The 2,767-nt window shown below is 46.8% G+C and overlaps 1 protein-coding gene across 1 annotated transcript in view; it reads right to left on the reverse strand.

Annotated features, from left to right (window-relative positions):
* The window catches only part of DCDC1 (doublecortin domain containing 1), a 224,732-nt gene that overhangs the window by 15,695 nt on the left and 206,270 nt on the right, over positions 1-2,767 (reverse strand). The window contains exon 27 of the mRNA XM_027772760.1: positions 2,012-2,191. Within this exon, the coding sequence (XP_027628561.1) occupies positions 2,012-2,191 (180 nt within the window). The remainder of the gene's footprint in view (positions 1-2,011; positions 2,192-2,767) is intronic.

Here is a 2,767-nt window from a genome sequence, read left to right on the forward strand (position 1 = left end):
CATGGGTTAAGGTAGCCAGATCCTGTGTGGCTGACGGTGGTTTGAATTCCAGCCCAGTGGCTTGAAAACATGGCAGGTGCTCGTGGGTGCGTGCCCAGGATGCTGGCGGGAAGGAGGGGCGGAGGGAAAAGGGTTGCCAGTGACCGTGCCCCATTGAGCGGTGCTTTCTCTCTCCCCCCAACCCTGGCAATTGCAAGCATCCCCTGCAACTATACACATATTGCACAGGAAAACACACAAGAAAAAGAAAGCATCCAAAAATAAATACCTGCCAATAACGTTCTTCCAGTCTTCCGTTCTACATGAATGTGTGTGTGCGTGTGTGTGTTTGCTGAATCTGTGATTTATATTACGCCACCTTCACTTAATGTGTCTTGAACATCTTTGTCGTTTTTTCCTAAAAGTTGATGATTGAATTATAATAGCCTATCCCATGTGCTATCATCCATTTCAATAACTCCGTACTGATGGGTTTAAAAACTATTTCTAATTTGGCTCTGTCATAAATAGCCCTGTGATTAAAAAAAAAAAAAAAAAAAAGAAAGAAAAGATCTTAACAATTGTTGCAGAAGTTCATGAAAACATCCTTGGGGAAAGTTCTAGAAGTGCATTCTCCTATAATTGTCCTCTGAAAGGCTGAACTCCCGTCAGAGTGGATGTGCCCACTTCCGTGCACACCAAGCAGACTTCGGATATATTTCCCAAGATCTGCCATTGAAATGTTAAGTGGCCGAGGGCGCAGACCAGTCCCTTTACAGCTCCTGCTGCTGCGCCTACTATTGACGCTAACCCGCCAGCCAGCCCCGCTAGTCTGCCAACACCTCTTCACAGCCTCTAGCAGAGTGCCCTTCGTTTATGAAGTTTATTTAAAACATTACGTGATCATGGAATGATAGTTATGGAGTGTCTCATACGTTACGTGGAGTGTCGCATAAATCAGAAAGTCTCCCCCGGGTACAGAGAGACGTACGTGATCTTTGTCAGAGTTACTGCCAGTGCTTGCCGAGTCTGTGGGGCTGTGTATTCTGCCCGCCTGGTCTCCCCGTACCTGCTCCTCGGTTACTGCACGGGCCCTTGCTAAAGTGCCAGCTCTAGTTGAGGTTCCTAAGAGCATTTTAAGACTTCCCATCACAACATGAACTCTGGGACTTTTGAAGAAACTAGCAGGGAGGAAACATTCCAGCTTTGCTTCAGAGCCTTGTCTATGACATTCTCTTCTGAAAAACTTTCTTTAAACAAAAAAACAAAAAACACTTTCCTCTCTCCTCCAGGTGCACAGAGCTCCCTGACCTGTGTCCCCAATTTTGAGTATGCATTTTGGATTTATCTCTCTTATTTCTCAAGTACAAAAAACTTGGTTGTCCACTTTGAATATGTGATCGCTTTCACCGTTGTACCCTGTCTCTGTCAAAGAGGAACGGTTGCCTTACACTTTGAAACTGGTCAGGCTTTGGGGCGGAACTCGTCTGAGGCGCCCCTGCCAGCCTCCAGGACCACCTCTAGGGGCGTGCATTGTGTTCCTCACCTCTCCACCAACCCACCACCCCATCTCTGCGACTTCCTCTTGCCCCAGGGAATTTATGAAAATGTTTCGCAAAATAAGAAAGACAAACTACTATTTACAATAGCACATCCTTCAGGACTTTTTTGTTTTTAACTTTAGTTGTAGAGTGCATGAGCTCGCCAGAGACAGCGATAGGGATGGTGAGAAAGCGCCACGGGGGGATGATCACGCTGAAATCCCTTCTCCATTCTCCGCCGGGGATTTGGGGCATGCATGCACACACCCCCAGCCTATTTTTCAAGTTAGCAAGTCAGGGGCTCAAACTGTGCAGTCGGTCACGTGGGATCCAGCCACTGTAACCCCATACCACCTGCTAGCTGCACTGCCAACAGTTTCCATCTAAAAGTTAGGACAGGGATAGTAATTTGCCTGACCTGACAATCTAGAAATATCAACACCAGGATTTGAACCCAGACCTGTGAAACGTGGCCTTCATGCTAAGTTTACCTCCAAAATGTTTCTACCCCAGGCATAAGTGCCATCTTCAGGCCTGCCTCCGTTTGGGTACGCCCACACGCGTTTCGAGCTGGGCTGCTTGCATAGGCTGCTTGGCTTGGCTGTGATGCGTTCAGCTACAGTTGGAGGGCTTCTTCTGGACTGCAGTTCTTGGACTTCAGAAAGACAGGCCTGTCGTGAAAGCCAGAGAGGGAGCCAGCAGTTAGCGTAATGGCTATGTTGCTCGACCCCCATGTAGTTGACTGCAGTTCGCATCCCAGACCTGGTGACTTAAAACACACGGGCGCGTGTGCGTGCGTGCCCAAGATCCTGAGAGGAGAGTGGAGGAGAAGGGATTGCGGGGTGGCCATCCCCCCTGGGTGATTTCTCACTTTCTATCTCTCTGTCTCTCTCTGTCTCTCTGGTGAGCACATGAGCCCTATAGCAAAAACATCTCAAAAAAAAAAAACGAAAGAAAAAAAAAAAAAAAACGAGCCAGAGAGTACCACATTTAGAGTGCTTGAAGAATGTGATAGAAGCCTGTAATTTTAAATATTAAAATGATTTTAGGGAATAACTAATAAGTGCATTGGCCCCTTCTGTCTCTAGCTCTTCAGTAACTCCCATTTTTTTTCAACAAAACAGTAAAGACAGTAGCCATCACTAGAGTAATAATAAGGAGCGCACGTTTTGGCAAAGCGCTTCACTTTCATTTCTGATTTGGAGACATGGAGAGGTGTCTCTCGAGTTCTGCATGGTGTTTTCCTG

Source organism: Tupaia chinensis, unplaced genomic scaffold, assembly GCF_000334495.1.
Source record: "Tupaia chinensis unplaced genomic scaffold, TupChi_1.0 Scaffold000037_9, whole genome shotgun sequence".
NCBI lineage: Eukaryota > Metazoa > Chordata > Mammalia > Scandentia > Tupaiidae > Tupaia > Tupaia belangeri.